Source organism: Antennarius striatus, chromosome 14 (genome assembly GCF_040054535.1).
Source record: "Antennarius striatus isolate MH-2024 chromosome 14, ASM4005453v1, whole genome shotgun sequence".
Lineage (NCBI taxonomy): Eukaryota > Metazoa > Chordata > Actinopteri > Lophiiformes > Antennariidae > Antennarius > Antennarius striatus.
In genome coordinates, this window is record NC_090789.1 from 8,243,621 (window position 1) to 8,258,472 (window position 14,852).

The 14,852-nt window shown below is 40.2% G+C and overlaps 1 protein-coding gene across 5 annotated transcripts in view; it reads left to right on the forward strand.

Annotated features, from left to right (window-relative positions):
- The window catches only part of col16a1 (collagen, type XVI, alpha 1), a 66,959-nt gene that overhangs the window by 20,646 nt on the left and 31,461 nt on the right, over positions 1-14,852 (forward strand). For 4 of the 5 annotated variants that reach the window (XR_011037967.1, XM_068332931.1, XM_068332932.1 and 1 more), the window contains exons 5-9: positions 4,830-4,953; positions 5,662-5,943; positions 6,426-6,506; positions 8,677-8,742; positions 11,397-11,429. Coding sequence is in view for 4 of the 5 variants with exons in the window: in XM_068332931.1 (XP_068189032.1) it covers positions 4,830-4,953; positions 5,662-5,943; positions 6,426-6,506; positions 8,677-8,742; positions 11,397-11,429 (586 nt within the window). In the remaining variant the exon portion in view is untranslated. The remainder of the gene's footprint in view (positions 1-4,829; positions 4,954-5,661; positions 5,944-6,425; positions 6,507-8,676; positions 8,743-11,396; positions 11,430-14,852) is intronic. The other variant, XM_068332934.1, reaches the window with a different exon arrangement.

The window sequence follows — 14,852 nt, forward strand, 5'->3', positions numbered from 1 at the left end:
TACTGAAACTGCACACATATAAATATATTATAAATTACAAGGTATCCATTGTGATAAACCACAACATGTAACAAAATTGGACTATTTTGAATAGCTTGAAACTATTTTCAGTATTTTACCCTTCAGTTTTGAGCTGTTCGTTGTATATTTAAGTGTGTGTAGGACATTCAGAGAATGGAGGGTGTTTCAGGGAAACACCTTCCATTCAAAGCAATTGATGAGAGCCATTAGAGTGGAGTCTGATATATATATATGTGTGTGTGTGTGTGTGTGTGTGTGTGTGTGTGTGTGTGTGTGTGTGTGTGTGTGTATATATATATATATATATATATATATATATATATATATATATATATATATATATATATATATATGGTCCACAACAGCCACCTCTTCTAGTCTTTGTTCTCTCTCAATTTCCTCGTTCATCAACTCTTCAAAGTACTCTTTCAATCTTCCCATCACACTACTGGCACCTGTCAATATACTTCCATCCCTATCCTTAATCACCCTAACCTGCTGCACGTCCTTCCCATCTCTGTCTCTCTGTCTTGCCAACCTGTATAGATCAGTCTCTCCCTCCTTACTATCCAACCTACCATACAAGTCATCAAAAACCCCTTGTTTGGCCTTTACTACCTCTACTTTCACCTTACGCTGCATCTCCCTCTACTCCTGTCTACTCTCCTCAGTCCTCTCAGTGTCCCATTTCTTCTTAATTAACTTCTTTCTATGTTTACACTCCTCTACCTCCTCATTCCACCACCGAGTCTCTTTATCTACTTTCCTTCCAGATGACACATCAAGTACTCTTAGTTTTACATCGGATTCCCTTCCTGACACAACCCTCTGTATTTATCCAAGCTTGGGACCGGCACAATAAGACACTGGCTCGTGCCCTGTTGCGGCTACATTGTGGCCTCTTGCATACTTATAAAAATTGTTGACATCAGACGTTTTCACAATATACCAATAATATATTAGTCCCTCATTGTAGTTGTTTCTATCTCTCCATCTTGGTCTCTTTGTCTCTCTTATGGTCTCCAGTTTCTCACCTTTTCTCCAACTCATCCCCTCTTTTTTTTGACGTCCTGAAGTTGGCTGTTTTCTTTTGGATCTTCCCTCAGTTATAAATCACTGTCAACCCACTTCTAGGAATGGAAAACTAGCTGCCAGCATCTACAATTCTGTGTCTGTGTTGGCATATCTGTGTGGGTGTGAGTTTGGTCTGTGTGTGTAACAAAAAAAGAAAAATACAAAAAGAAAAAAAGAGAAAGATTATTTCAAAGTTTTTTATTTCTATGCATGCAACTATGCATTTCATCCAGCTTGTTCGTGAGCCCTTCATCTACCAGTATATCTACACAACCATGCAATGTGCATGCGTGCATATGTGTGTGTGTTTTGTATTATTTATGTGCTTGTGTTTGCATATTTGTGCACTCAGGCATTATGAAAATAAATGCAACAGGTTGACACACAGCAGGCTCTGCATTGTGTCGCTGTCGACCATCACAATATGAAGAGACAAGCAATAAAAAGAATATGGAGGAAGAAAAATAACTAGAATATACAGTAATATAAAACTGAAACAAAGATATTTGAACAGGAGCCAAACAACATCAGTTTGTCACATTACTCCTCAAGAAATGATGGAAAGGTACAGTATATGAACCCCATCTAAATTTTTCTAAATCTTGAGTGACTAGTTTGTGGCTAGCAGCTGCTTTCATGTGAGGATTATTTGTCTTTATTGTCCCAGATCAAGATTTGTTTTCACAGCTCGCATATGCAGGTGTCTCAAACGAAGACACAACGACAAGTAGATACATGTGGTATACACTTGCACAGACAAGCAGTACAGTCTCAAATAACTGACTGTCAAGGTACCGGTAATGGGGTTGCTTGCTTACACTGATTGATTTTGGAATGGGAGTATAAAAATTTTTAAGGTGAAGCTTCAAGAGTAGAAATGTTCTGACAGGTACTGTAAATTATTCTGTAATTGTAATGTCTATCTGCGGTGCACTGGCGTTGTGCCCGGAGTGTCCCCCGCCTCACGCCGTATGCCAGGCTGAGATAGGCTCCAGCTCCCCGTGACCCTCTACTGGGATTCAGAGGCAGAAAATTAATGAATGAATGTTTTCTCTTTTGCAGCTATCTAACCCGAAGAAGCCCAGCCTAAATTTGTTTGGCAAGATGCATCATTTTATTGAGAATTTGAGGATGTGTCAGAAAAGAAATAGTCACTGTAGAATTTATTAATTTAAGTTATTAGTTATTGGTCAGCAGATACTTACAGACTATAGGGTTGTTTTATACAATTGCCATAGATGCTCAAGATGGCAAATTATTCACTTTCACTTGATCACTTTCACTTGATCACTTCCTTCTTCTTTGTCTCCTTTCGGCTTTTCCCTTCAGTGGAAACAGCGAATCAATTGCCTCCATCTAACCCTGTCTTCTGCATCCTCTTCTCTCACACCAACTACCTTCATGTCCTCTTTCACCACATCTATAAACCTCCTCTTTGGTCTTCCTCTAGGCCTCCTGCCTGGTAGTTCAAAACTCAGCATCCTTCTACCAATATATTCACTATCTCTCCTCTGGACATGTCCAAACCATCTCAGTCTGGCCTCTCTGACTTTATCTCCAAACCTCTTAACATGTGCTGTCCCTCTGATGTACTCATTCGTGATCCTATCCATCCTCGTCACTCCCAAAGAAAACCTCAGCATCTTCATCTCTGCTACCTGCAGCTCTGTCTCATGTGTTTTCCTCAGTGACACTGTCTCTAGACCAAACACCTTTCCTTTCATTTTAGCCTGAACTCTTCTATCACACGTCACACCTGACACTTTTCTCCACTTCTCCATTCCTCTGGCATATTCTCACTATATAGGTCCTGTTGAACAACTCAGTCAGAAACTCTACCGCCACCTCTCCTAGACACTTCCATACCTCCACAGGTATGTCATCAGGACCGAATGCCTTTCCACTCTTCATCCTCTTCAATGCCCTCCTCACTTCATCCTGACTAATCTTTGCTACTTCCTGGTCCACAACAGCCACCTCTTCTAGTCTTTGTTCTCTCTCAATTTCCTCGTTCATCAACTCTTCAAAGTACTCTTTCAATCTTCCCATCACACTACTGACACCTGTCAATACACTTCCATCCCTATCCTTTATCACCCTAACCTGCTGCACGTCCTTCCCATCTCTGTCTCTCTGCCTTGCCAACCTTTATAGAACAGGCTCTTCCTGCTTACTGTCCAACTTAGCATACAAGTCATCATAAGCCCCTTGTTTAGCCTTTCCTACCTCTACCTTCACCTTACGCTGTATCTCCCTGTACTCCTGTCTACTCTCCTCAGTCCTCTCAGTGTCCCATTTCTTTTTAACTAACCTTTCTCTGTATACACTCCTGTACCTCATTCCACCATCAAGTCTTCTTATCTACTTTCCTTCCAGATGACACACCAAGTACTCTCCTACCTGTCTCCCTGATCACATTAGTTGTTGTTGTCCAGTCATCTGGAAGCACCTCCTGACGACCCAGATCCTGTCTTAACTCCTTCTTAAAAGTCATGCAACAGTCTTCCTTTTTCAGCTTCCAACATTTTGTCCTCTGCTCTGCCTTTGCCCTCTTCATCTTTCTCACCACCAGAGTCATCCTACACACCACCATCCTATGCTGTTTGGCTACACTCTTGCCTACCACTATTTTGCAGTCACTGATCTCCTTCAGATTACACCGTCTACACGAGATGTAGTCTACCTGTGTGCTCCTACCTCCACTCTTATAGGTCACCCTTTGTTCCTGCCTCTTCCGGAAGAAAATATTCAATATAGCTGTTTCCATCCTTTTTGCAAAGTGAACCACCATCTGTCCTTCTACATTCCTCTCCTGGATACCAAACCTACCCGTCATCTCCTCATCACATGTTTCCTGCACCAACATGTCCGTTAATGTCTGTATCAATGACAACTCTCTCTCTTCTAGGTACGCTCTGCATCACTTCATCAAAATCCAACCAGAATTTCTCTTTCCCCTCCAGCTGACATCCTACCCGTGGAGCATACCCACTAACAACATTGAACATAACACCTTCTATTTCTAGCTTCAGACTCATCATTCTGTGTGACACTCTTTTTACCTCCAGAACATTCCTAACAAGCTCCTCCTTTAAGATAAACTTCTAACCTTGCTACCTTTCCACCTGGTCTCCTGGACACACAGTGTGTCTACCTTCCTCCTCTGCATCATGTCAGTCAACTCTCTACCTTTACCTGTCATAGTTTCAACATTCAACGTCCCTACTCTCAGTCCTATACTGTTGGTATTCCTCTTCTCTCTCTTCCTATAAACACACTTTCCTCCTCTCCTTCTTCGATCAACAGTACTCCAATTTCCACCGACACCCTGTAGGTGAACAGCACCGATGGCGGTCGTTGTTAATCCGGGCTTTGACCGATCCGATATTGGACGTCATAGATTTGATTTGCATGTTTGATTTGGCAAATGTTTTACGGCGGATACTCTTCCTGACACTACCTTCCGTATTTATCTGGGCTTGGTACCGGCACTATAAGACACTGGTTTGTGCCCCTTGTGGCTACATTCTGTCTTTTGATCATAAAGGCAATACAAATGAGGATAATGCTACCATAGTAAAAAACTGTTCCATTCTTAGTGTCACTGTTTCACCTTTGCAATATATGTAAGATAGTCACATGTTCGTAACTAATAAGAATAAGAATAAGATAACTTTCATTTGTCCCACAGTGGGGAATAATGTTGTCATAACCCTTCTAAACTTCCATTCCAGTCAGGTGTTTCCCAATGGCTTTCCTGAGGAGTTCACCCTGATCTTCACTCTGGCATTAAAGAAATCTTCTCTAAGAGACACCATCTACCTCTTCCAGATATCTGATCAGCAGGGATACCCACAGGTGGAACCCACTCTTCATTTTCTAATTGTTGCTCAGCACGTTCCTGTCACTCTTTCCAACTGTAACCGCTTCCTTGTACTCATACCCTTTGTTCATCACATCGTTCGTCTATTCATGCCTCTCATCTCATCATCTCTACATAGTCATCCACTTTTTGCTTTCATTTATTTTATCCCATGGCGCCTATTCAGTTCTCTCCATTGCTTTCATTCCATGAGTCATTTTTCCTCTTTCATTCTTCAACTGATACCTCTCTCTCCTGCTTGTGGCCCTCCATTTCTCTTCCCTTGATCCCATCTTCTACTCTTCTCTTTCATTCACCTTCATTGTTATTCATGTATGTTCCATGATGAAGCACAGGTGTCCCACCGATTCTCCATAATCACTACTGCTCCACAACCAGATTTAAATACTCAACGTGTATGATGGATGGAGGCCAAGTTACCTCATTAGAAGTGATTGATTGGCTGTACTGCTTACATGTGTAATTAATATGTCTTCCCTCTTTTTCTCATCTCTGCTTTGGTGTTCTACAACTGCGTTAGACAGTACCCATGCATGTATTAATCATTGTTACCAGTAAAAAATTGGCATGAACATATTGTATTTTAATTAGCACCTAGCAACATTCTTAAATCACTTCTGCCTCTCATCATTGTGTATTTCCTCTCTGTTCCTGATCGTTCACATTTCCACCCAAAACTACAGATTTCTGTAGACTTCAGTGGATCTGATGGCAGCCTGTCCCTGCGTATCAGAGGGGTAGACCCCACCTCTGATCCTGTGACCTGTGTTTTTACTGGTGAGGGAGTGGAGGCACTGATGGATTTGAGGTGGCATAAGGTTGCCCTCAGTCTCCAACAGGGAACAGTCTCACTCCATGTGGACTGCAGCTCCATTGAGACCAAACCCCTCAAACCCCATGGAATTGTGTCCTCTGATGGACACACTCTGCTTGGCATTCAGGCTACAGATGCTCGGGCTGCTCAGGTATGAATCAATTATGAATCATGTTATTTTTTTATTAATAGCTATTTAAGAACCTTTGCTTTGGAAATGCACAATTATATTTGTGTGTATGTGTATTTTCTTTTAGACCATAACTTATGCCACTGAGACGCAGTTTCTTTCATGAAATCATATTCAGTCCTCTGAAAAACCCCCCAAAAATAACAAAAACAACGACATCCCGAAGGCCTAGATGAACGGTTTAATCTTGGGAGAGATGCAATAATCCGGTCGCTTAATTTGATGATCACTTAACTGGCTTAGTAGGATAGCAGGCAAGGTCTTTTGTTGGTTTGGGAAGCAAATGTTCAAACATGAACACAAGCACAGAAATGTCTCCACTGTTTATGTAAATTAGAAATTAATTAACTCTCGTTTCTTATGCCCATTTCTACTTTCTACTTTCATTTACATGATCAAAAAATCAACCCATCTCTTTTTTTTCGATCTCTCCATCCTTGTAGCTGGACATTCAGCAGGCAATGCTGTATTGTGACCCCTCTCTTGCTATTCAGGAGGCCTGCTGTGAGATACCAGGGGCCCGGGTGAGACTGCCAAACCTGTTCACTGATAGACAGAAATTTACATTCATTCTTCTCCGCTTCTTCCACTTTTGTGGGTCACGGGGGGTTGCTGGAGCCTATCCCAGCTGACATATGGGCAAGAGACGGGGGACTATCCGAGTGCAATGCCTTTCCACTGCCGAGCCACACGAAAGACAAACAACCACTGAAATATACACTCACTCCTCCGGTCATTTTGGAATGATCAATTCACCTGAAGTGCATGTTCATTGAGGTGGGAGGCAGCTGGAGAACCCTGAGAGAACCCAAGCGGACACAGTGAGAATATACAAACTCCTCACAGAAAGGAATCAAACCCGGAACCTTCTACCCATAAAGAGACAGCACTACCCACTGCACCACCGTGCTGACCAGCGATTAACAATGAATGCGAATTTTTAAAAAGAATGATTATGTATTCTGAGATATTTTAATCTGCTTAGAAATTTAGAGACCATGATAGTGGTAGATAGAGACCATGCTCCTCTTTGTGAAGTCTAATTTCATAGCTCTTAGTACATTTCCTAGTTGTAAAATTGTGTCTTTGACAATAATATAGGTAGGATGGGAGATATACCTGAAACTTCCTACCTGCCTTGATTATCTCCCTGTCCTGAAAGCAGAAAGTTTTTTGAGACAAATTTATGCAATCACAATCCGGCATAGTCCACCAAACAAGATGGTGGTTATATAAAATGTAATTGAAATTATTGCACATCAATGGATGTATTAGTCAATAAAATACAGAGCTAAAAGAGCGATGTTTTTTTTATTTTTTTTTAAATTTTATATACTGGTTTGATCCCCAAAGGGAAATTAAGAACGCACACTCTAGCTACTGATTACAAACGCATGCATACATATATATTTGTGACTACAGGCCCCTGTATCACACACACACACACAAAGGGGCCTGTAGGCATGCAGGGGAGGTAGAGTGGCAGGCAGCTCCTTCTTGGTGCGCCTCAAATGAGCAATTTGTAAAGGGGACGGCACCTTGCTCAAGGGTGCCTCGGCAGTGCTCCGGAGATGAGCTGACACCTCCCACTGTCAGCTCACCTCCGGGTATTTTTGGGGGGGTGGGAGTGGGAATCGAACCGCTGATCTTAAATCATAGGACGACCTGCTCTACCGCCCACTTTACCACTGAGCCACTGCCGCCCCAGTAAACACACTTTCCACCTTTCATAGAGTGAATCCATCATTTGGTCATTTATGTTATTATGGAATTTTATACTATTAGTAAATCTCTTTGGTTAACTCATCGCCTTCATTAGGATAGCATGTCAACATGCATTATTTTTACATGATAAATGCACCCACTAAACATGTATGTTAGAACATGTTCACTTGTTAATACAGTGCGCCCTCGTTCTTTGCGGTTAATGCGTTCCAGGAACCACAAGCAATTGAGGAATCTGCAATCAAGATCACAATCTATTTATCTTATTATTTACGGTAATTTAATCTTTTATGAACCCTCTCCCTACTGATATCTGTATTACGTGTTCCCACACTCTGATAGAGTGTTTAAAGCCCTTCTGTGTCTCACGAAAGTCCAAGACTGACGGAACAGAGCGCACTTCGGATGCCGTCAGCCAATAGAATGCGGGTACGGTATTACATGACTGCCTGCTAAAAATCCACGGTGAGGTGGAGTCGCAATACTTGATGCGCAAATGCATGAGGGCTCACTGTATATCACTGACAGTTTCGTGGACCCACTTGCATGTTTTGCTTTCATCATTCCTTCAAGGGAAAACTTATTATCAAAAAAAGATGCTATTGCTCGCAATGCGCTGTTGATGCATTTGGAGTATACCCGCTTCTCACCTTGAGCCAGCTGGGATAGGCTGCAGCATAACACATGACCTGCAAAATGGATACATTCCTGAAGACAAGATGATGGATGGATGTTTTTTTGCAGTGTACTATATTGGAATTTTGGAATTTTGATTTTATTTGAAATTGGTAATTTAAATTTTATGTTTTAAGTAGCCTGTTATTGTTGCTCTTTGATAGCAGATGACTTAATGTTGAGAGATGGACTAATTTATAGGGAATTTTACGTGCATTACTGTAAAGCGAAGAACTCTAGAATTCAGATTTAGGAAAAGTATTAAATTTTTAATGTCTGTGTGCATATTTGTAGTGTCCTCCAGATGCCTCCAAGAGCCGCCGTGCTGCTGAAAACGAGCTGGAGAATATTTTCAATCAGGTAAAATTCACTTTTTATAGGAAAATGAATTTTCAAACAGCGACATTTTTATCTTGTGCTGTCCTAACACATATTTTCTATCAGACATAGGCTTAACATAGACATACACAGAAAAGCACTTGTCCTCAAATAGCTGCGCTCAGGAGACAATTTGAGTTGTCTTAGATGCTCATTCTGGCAGATGCTGGCCTGTAGGACTTACACCAAATAGTTATTGTTTTCCCATGAAACTATAATGTGGAGCATGAATTATCTGCTCTGCTCCAGTCTGAGTTTTATACGACTTTGGTTTGTTAAGCCTGCTGGTAGCCATCGTTCAAAGTGTCGAATGCATGACAAATTAGGTCGTAAGCAACACATGGGAACCATTTTTTCAGAAATTTCCATGGTGGTTGTATCATAGCTGCCTGATACATGATGTTTGTCCCATATAACTTAAAGCCAATTTATTGTTGCTTCCACACCCTCTAGTTTGATTAGAGCGGTATCCTATTAGCTATTCATTAGGGTCTGGTATTTGTCTTTTGCTCGGATACTTATGCTGCAGCTCTGGCAGATGTCAGGACATATTGATAAACTTTAAAGATGGCTTCAGCCAAGCACAAACAAAATAAGTCAGCATGCCATAGTTTTCTGTATCTTTGTCTCTGACCAAAATACATGCAGACAAAAATGCCCTGAAACATTGCTGGTCATTCTCATATCATTATTTTTTCTTTTAGCTTTGTTTCAGTAATTACGCACACACATATACAGCGATGAGTTGCCTTGTGTCTGTTTTTATCTTTGTGTGGCGTCCTGCATATTACATTATTCCGTGTAATCCAAGATTCACAATTGAAGTCAGGATTTTACTTTGTCATAGTATTACTTTTATAACACTAAGCCTGACTGACTGACTGTACTCAGCATATTTCAAATGTTGTGTGTTTTGAATGTGGAAGGAATACTGTACATTATGGCTAAGGAGTGGGCCATTGATAAAATGGGGTCAACTTTTAGTGAAGCCCAGCTTTTGGAGTATCTGTAAATAAGACTTAATAGTGAATACTGTATATTATTGTTTATTCTTGATGAAAATGAAGCAGAGTCTAGCAAATCACTCCTACTCGAGTTCTTGTTGGTTTTGGATGAAGATCACAAGTGTACGTGTGTGTGTGTGTGTGTGTGTGTGTGTGTGTGTGTGTGTGTGTGTGTGTGTGTGTGTGTGTGTGTGTGTGTGTGTGTGTGTGTGTGTGTGTGTGTGTGTGTGTGTGTGTGTGTGTGTGTGTGTGTGTGTGTGTGTGCGCATGGGAGGAGGGGGCAGATTTGAGTTTGCTTACAATATTTTTGGAGCCTCTGTCTCACTCCTGCTCAAGGCTTATTCCACAGCTGGATCTCTGACCACACATTCAACAGTCAGGTAGTGTCATAGTTTATACAGATTGAAGGGAAGAAAAAGTCTGGAATCAAAAGGAAAATACCTAATTTGTCTTCATTCCAAGAATTGATGAGGATATTGATGAAGCTACATCCACCAGATGCTAAATTCAGTGGAACACAAAGACTGGAAGGAAGGGCAGATTGGTTGCCTGGCTCTGTCCCAATGTAACAGATTCATCCTACCCACATCTCTAAAACTTAACTCACTGAAGAACTTGAAGTTGCTAACAAAGTGTTTCAGCAAGTTAACTACACAACTTAAATTGATTTGTTTTTGTTGTTTAGTGTGGGGAGCAATGTAGTCATTTACTTTACTCATTTATGGCACCTTTTATCAACTCTTCCTTGTCATTGTGCAACTTTTTGGAAAACATGATTTTAAAGAAAGGCTGAATGCCTCTATCTGTTTTTTTCTGATGATACTTTTTGTGTTTAACGCTAAAATCAACTGTAAATCATCTGTTCCATCTCTACTGCTGTTGAAACTCCTTTTTTCTACCCATACCCCCTCAAACAAATTGTTTCCATTTGATTTTCCAGTCTTTTCTAGATGTTTCATGTTACAGATTTTCTTTCCTTTTTTTTGAGTCATGCTCAGCTGGGTCTTTCTCTTCATTTGCCTCTAGGCTCAAGAGGTGCACTACTTCTCTTTCTCTTTGTTTCAACTCAGAATTATGGATAGCTGTTATTGACACATTTGAAACCCGTGTGTAGTTCAGTTGGCCATCTACTCTGTCTGTGGTTTATCTGATGCAAGAAACTGTTATGGAAATGCAAAAATGCACATGTAAAGTGAAAACAACAGCTTGCCTATGGCAAAGATGTGAATCTGATATTATATAAACTTTCACTGCATTTGCTGCCATTCTTCAACACTTCTTTGAAGAAGTGAACTGTCAATGTTAGACAACATGAAGTTTAAGCTCAATGCTTTGAAATGAATGGTTACTGTAATATGATTTTTAATTTGATGCAGTCTGACCAAGAAGTAGGGTTATAAAAAAAAGTAGGCTTCAGTTTTGCCACAATGAAATATTTTTGACCGAGACTGACCTAAAAAAAGTAATTTTGATATGACACTGTTGTCATCGTGACATAGAATGAGAAGGCCTGACTTTAGTTTATTTATTTTCTTCTCTTTCTCCTTCCCTTCCGACTCTCCTCTCTTTTTTGTATCTTTTTCCTTCCTTCATTCCTTCCTTCCTCTGTCTCTCCCTTACTCCCTCCCACAGGAGATTTTTACATCCAAGAACCTGGCAGAAAAAGTAAGCCCCATTATTCAAACCCACACATACACACAATGCCTTATTGAATTTCTAAAGAGACTTATGGGACACCACAGTAGATGTAAATGTCAAGCTCCCACTGTCAAAACACATGTAGGTTTGCTGAATTGAAGATTCATTCCTTGGTGAATGGACAGTCCAATACTCCATTGTATACCCTTACTCTAATCCAGTGTATATTAGCGATTATATGCATGGATAGAGATTTTGATCATGGCTGTTGCTGCTATAGGAGCGCAAATGGGCATGTGCATTCACTTTTACACTGTGCATCTCTAGTTTCTTTTTTTCCCGCCCTCCTTTACCTTGCCAGCTGAGTGAGGACCAATCTAGTCCTTATTATGCACCGAGTTTCATTTGGGAGTTGCTGCTACCTATTCATTTTGTCATTCACCCACAATAGGCATGTTATGTTCACAAATAGAATATAGAACTCCAGACGCTTCATTATGTTGCTCCTGTGTGTGCTTACTAATGCAGCTTGTCGTCTCTCCTGACTTCCTCAATGTAGGTTATTGCTAGGATGGAGCACACAGCTTTCCCTGCCACTGGGGGCACGGACTTGCAAAGAGAAGCAAAACCACTTTTGTTCTGTTCTTTGAGTTTATAATGGTCAGATTACACAGGCAGCGTAACCTTTATGGATTTAAAAATAAACAAAGTAAGCATAGGAATTAATTGACAGTTCTACCTGATATATTACATCGCAAAACATGCCAAGCAGGCCTATGTAATAAATTGATTAATAAATACAGATTCGACATTGGTGCAGAGTTCTAAAGCTCTCTACAAAGGTGTATTGTAGAGCTTAAATCGCACATCTACTTCTTCCACACACATGTCAGACTGAGATTTCATACATTTGTGTTACTTAAAAACGCACCCAAAATATAATAAAATGCACATTTTTAGTGTTTGTGTTTATACTGAGGTTTTCATCTTTGTATGCTAGATCTTGCCATTTTTCTGTTCATCCCTGGCAGATGGAGAAACAGTATCAAAAAATGAGCTCAGTGGCATGTTTAATACCAAAAAAAACATGGTGTCAAAAATGAACAAATATTCAGACCGTTTCTTTAGATGTTAATGCTTTTAGATTGTCATGCGTGTTGATTCGTATTTAATATAGAATAAGTTCTTGTGTGTTGGGAGGATTGATGGCAAAATGTTAACCTATTCTTTTAGAATATAAACTTTAATATAATACTCCTTCTTTGGATACTTCTGTAAATTTGTACAGTACATTATGGAAACTGAACTGAGATTTTTACCTGTGCTAATCAATCAAATCACAATATATAAAATGACATTAATCAGTCATGGTTACAAACACACATAAATGTATCACTGCAGTAACTTCTGTCAGCTCCATAGACCTTCAGACAGTTGCTGAATATAAAGCTGCATTGTCAAGTCTGCCAAAAAGGATTTTAATTGCATGCAAATTTTGCTTTGTGTCTGGATATAATCTATTGCAGGTAGATGTTCTTGGAACAATGCATAATTTATTTATTTATTTATTTATTTATTTAACCATTTTATCATCTTTCTTCTGCATGGAAAGAGGTACTCCAGAAGGGCTGGTAGTCCAGAAGAGTGAGGTCAGAATGAAAAGAGATGACATTGTGGAGCCTTGAGGGAAAAATAGAGGGAGAGGTTTAAGTGACAGAAGCATCTCATTTACTTTAAATACAAATTATAACTATTTAGATACACTATACACTCACCGGCCACTTTATTGGGTACACCTTGCTAGTACTTGGATGCCCTTTTTCCTTCAGAACTCCCTTAATCCTACATGGCATAGATTCAACAAGGTGTTGGAAACATTCTTCGGAGAGTTTGATCCATGGTGGCTTGATAGCATTACACAGTTGCTGCTGACTTGTTGGCTGCACATCCATGATGAAAATTTCTTGTTATACCACATCCCAAAGGTGCTATATTGGATTGAGCTCTGGTGACTGTGGAGGCCGTTTGCATGCAGTGAACTCATTGTCATGTTCAAGAAACAAGTCCGAGATGATTTATGACATGGAGCGCTCACCTGCTGGAAGTAGCATCAGAAGAAGAGTACACTATGGTCATAAAGGGATAGACATGGTCAGCAACAATAATCAGGTGGGCTGTGGTGTTGCAATGATGCTCAGTTGGAACTAAGGGGCCCAAAGTGATAAGAAAAATCCCCCACCATTACACCAACACCACCAGTCCAAACTGTTGATGCAAGGCAAGATGGATCCATGCTAACCCCAAATTCTGACCCTACCATCCAAATGTCGCAGCAGAAATTGATACTAATCAGACCCGGGAACGTTTTTCCAATCTTTTGTTGTCTAATTTTGGTGAGTCTGTGTGAATTATAGCCTCAGTTTCCTGTTTTTAGCTGTCAAGAGTGGCACCCGGTGTAGTCTTCTGCTGCTGTAGCCCATCTGCCTCAATGTTCTACGTGTGGTGCGTTCAGAGATGCCCTTTTGCATACCTCAATAGTAACAAGCGGTTATTTGAGTTGCCTTTTTATCAGCTCGAACCAGTCTGGCCATTCTATTTGACTTCTGGCATCAACAAGGCATTTTCCCCCACAGAACTGCTGCGCACTGGATATTTTCTCTTCTTCGGACCGTTATGTGTAAAGCATAGAAATGGTTGTGGGTGAAAATCCGAGTAGATTGCCAGTTTCTGAAGTAGTCAGAACAGCCTGTCTGGCACCAACAACCATGCCACGTTCTTGGTCACTTAAATCACATTTTTCCCCATTCTGATTCTTGGTTTGAACTGTAGCAGATCATCTTGCTCAGAGCCTAAATGTATTGAATTGCTGTCATGTGATTGGCTGATTAGAAATTTGCATGAACAAGCAGTTAGACAAGTGTGCCTAATTAAGTGGCAGGTCACAGTATACTAAATATAGTGACAAAAGAAAGATTTAAATATCTGCATTTAATTGAAGAAACCGCTTGAATGATAGTTGTTTCAGATTATACCTTCAAGGATGATCTTGACCTGAATGAATGAGAATCTGCACCATTGCAGAAATGGAATCCTATACAAAATGTTTACATAAACTCTAAATTAAAGTATATGATCATACATTAAATACAAATTTGTATGGTACAAATACAAAATATAAGCCATCAAAACTGACGACACAGAGCTGTTGTACTTTGAACAGATTGTTTCATGACGCTCAGAGATTCACAGTTCTGTTCTCAGGTAATTCATCTTCATTAATTAAGAGCGGTAATGACAGCGAAACGAGCTCATTTGCAGAGATGTTTCTGTTCTCTTTTATATGTGCAGTCTGAGACACTGTGCAGCTCTTTTACAGCAGTCTTTTCCATTTCAAAGTTAAATGATGAGAATAAACAATGAAGCTACGGCATCTGAGGATTTAAGTGGACG